The sequence below is a fragment of the Eurypyga helias genome, unplaced genomic scaffold (genome assembly GCF_000690775.1).
Source record: "Eurypyga helias isolate BGI_N326 unplaced genomic scaffold, ASM69077v1 scaffold36594, whole genome shotgun sequence".
NCBI classification, from domain to species: Eukaryota; Metazoa; Chordata; class Aves; order Eurypygiformes; family Eurypygidae; genus Eurypyga; species Eurypyga helias.
In genome coordinates, this window is record NW_010247522.1 from 5,380 (window position 1) to 8,111 (window position 2,732).

Below are 2,732 nucleotides of genomic sequence, written 5' to 3' on the forward strand. Positions count from 1 at the left end.
CAGCTGACTCAGAGAAAGGAGTGAAAGCAGGTAAAGCAGAGATGTGGCATTCGCAGCTTTTAAGTGTACATCTGATGACAGTGAATTCTGAGGAGGGTAAAATTAGTAAACTGTTTGCAATAGGAGGGTACAACTTACTCTAAGGCACCGTTTTCTTAAAGCTGAATTAAATCTGCTCTTCTGCATATTTATGCAAGTTACACACAAACACACACCCCACCTGCCTCTGGCTTTCTCTTACCATAGTAAGCAGTTAGCATCCCAGTCCACTCAGTGACCCGATTCTGTCCAGCTTCACACCAAAACAGCCCCTAGAGAGGCCCTTTTTGTTTCTGCCTCGGTAGCTACGGGGTAAACTTAGGAGGTTGCTGAAGAACCTCTGGACAGCACTATCACCCTTGGACGTGCCCTCAGGCTGGTCCCTGGTGTTTCGGATCCACTGGAATTCAGTGTCCTGCTGATCAAAGGCACCTGGGATCATGTTGTCTTGCTCATTGTCTCTCTCTTCTGAGACCAGGAGGTGCTCGAGGTCCTCATCTAACAGTTTGGACAGACTCTGAAAAAAGGGAAAGGTAGATGGTGGAGTGGGAAGAGAGGAGGAAAATGAAGGGTTGTGGGAACTCTGTCATTATTTTCATATAAGCCATGCTCAGTGCTAAGTGTGGAGAAACCTATTTTGAACATTTATCAAAAGATGAAAGTATGAAGTGATTTCTGAAGCTGATGATGCTTATCTTTAGTTTCTTCTGGCTCACCAAGCAGCTCTGAGCTAACACTGCTCTAAGGCTCTATGCTGTTACCGTACTCTGAGCTGACAAACTGCCGGTTAAGTCTTTCCTGGAGCTGGGAATCTGGGCTGGGGGATAAATTGTGAAAGATGATGAAACAGGCTTGGTCAAGAGCGAATAAGAAACAAGAAAAAAATAGTTTTTACCTCGGAATAATAAGAGAAGTGATGCAATGACAGGAGACATGCTGAAATTGGTGCTGGAAGGATTATATATTTCTTTGCAAACTGGGAGGTTATTTCGTATTTGGGAATACAAGATTCCTGGACAGGTAACTGAAATATATTTTCCTAATGACTTGAAATTCCTGCTCACACAAATACACACACACACAAGCGCTTTCTCTTTTTTTTTATGTTCTACCTCTGGGACTTGTAATAAGCAGGGACTGCAATACTGCACTACTGAGCTGAGGGGGAGATCATGCAGGTACAACCCATTGATTCCTTTTTCAGCTTAAAATAGGGGCTTCAGGGAGGACCATGCACGACCATGCTCACGGACAGGAGTCCTCCCAGAAAAAATCCTTTTACTCCAAAAGCTTATTGCTTCACTCAGTCACAGGATGACCCTAAGTCTGCAATCCCCAAACTGACCCCACAGAAAAAAACCATTTTGCTTCCAATTGCCTCATGTGATGAGAAATTTAAATCCAGTAATCAATTACTTTTGTCTCCCTCCATGTAATAACTCTGTGTCTGCCCACCTCAGCGTTCCTGCTGTTATGGTGTCTGTGGGTATCTCCTTCTGCTTTAGCTGGGGTTGGAAGAAATGGAGCTAATCTGAAGTGTCTAAGTCCTAAAGAAGCATCATCTTCTTTCAGTTCTATTGAGCAGCCAGTCACTTACCTGTAAGCTGGAAATGGGCCTGGCCCTTGCCTGGTTTTGACTGACAATAAGCAGCAGAAGGAATCCAGGGCAAAAAAGAAGTTTCAGGTTCATCTTCATGTTTTGGACTCTGATTCCTCCTCCCCTTGAGTCTCTCCTGTTCAGTGTTGCTCCGTGTCTCCAGCTACCAGCCTTTATATCTTCCTCCAACCCCTCCCAAGTCTACCTTTTGAGTTCCTGCCAGTGCAAGGATTGGTTTGAGGTTCTGATCTGTTTTCATTCTCCCAGGAGGAGGTGGGAGGAAATAGTTCTCTTTTCTGATGGTGCGTAAAAGGAGCATTTTACACTTAGGCAGTGCAGCATCATTCTGTTGTTGTGAATCTGAAGGTCTCTGCAGCCTGCTGTCTTGGTGCCACCGTAATGTCAGTTTGCTTAGCTCAGTGTTCCTTGGGTTGACTGCTAAGCGTTTCCTTTCCATCCAGAGAAAAATAATTGTGAGAGAAGTATAAAGTGAGACAGGAAGAAAATTGTATCCACAACACATTCACCTGGCTCCTTTGTCACTGAAGTACCAAATCAGAGGGATGAGGGTCACACACTCTATGTAAGAACTGTTATTACCTGACATGATAGGGCATGAGTAACCTGTGAGGCAAAAGAGTGTGATTTGGAGAAGAGGGGAAATCCAAGGCCTAAAAATATGGCAAGTAAGTTGTGTTAGTTATGGGCCTGCGTGACGGAGAGTGTGGCTGAAACCAGGCTGACATGCACAGAAAGCTTCCACATGGCTTAAGCTGAAGAAGAAATTCCTCTTTTCTCCGGGATTCAGCTTAAAATATTAAGTCTATGTGTTCTTTCTCAGTTTATCACACACTATTTCATCAAATCTGAAATTAGTCTGAAAGGAAGCTCCAGCATCTTCCTTGCCACATGTACTGTTACAGGGCCATTAAAAAGCTGCAGGATCAGAACGTGTGCATTTTGGTTGTGGGTTTTTTTGTTTGTTGGGTGTTGTTTGTTTTGTTTTGGTTTGGTTTTTATTAATTAATCAAAGCATCAGCTTCAAAGAAAATTAATTCTGTGACATGTTAGGGGGAGCAGAAGAAACTGAATCAGT

At 43.6% G+C, this 2,732-nt stretch overlaps 1 protein-coding gene across 1 annotated transcript; it reads right to left on the reverse strand.

The window, feature by feature from the left end:
• Positions 1-253: 253 nt before the first annotated feature.
• NPPC (natriuretic peptide C) lies at positions 254-1,729 on the reverse strand. The gene is made up of 2 exons (XM_010150757.1): positions 1,637-1,729; positions 254-556 (listed from the first exon to the last, which is right to left on the reverse strand). The coding sequence occupies exons 1-2, from the start codon at positions 1,727-1,729 to the stop codon at positions 254-256; spliced, it is 396 nt and encodes a 131-aa protein (XP_010149059.1).
• Between the last annotated feature and the right edge of the window lie 1,003 nt (positions 1,730-2,732).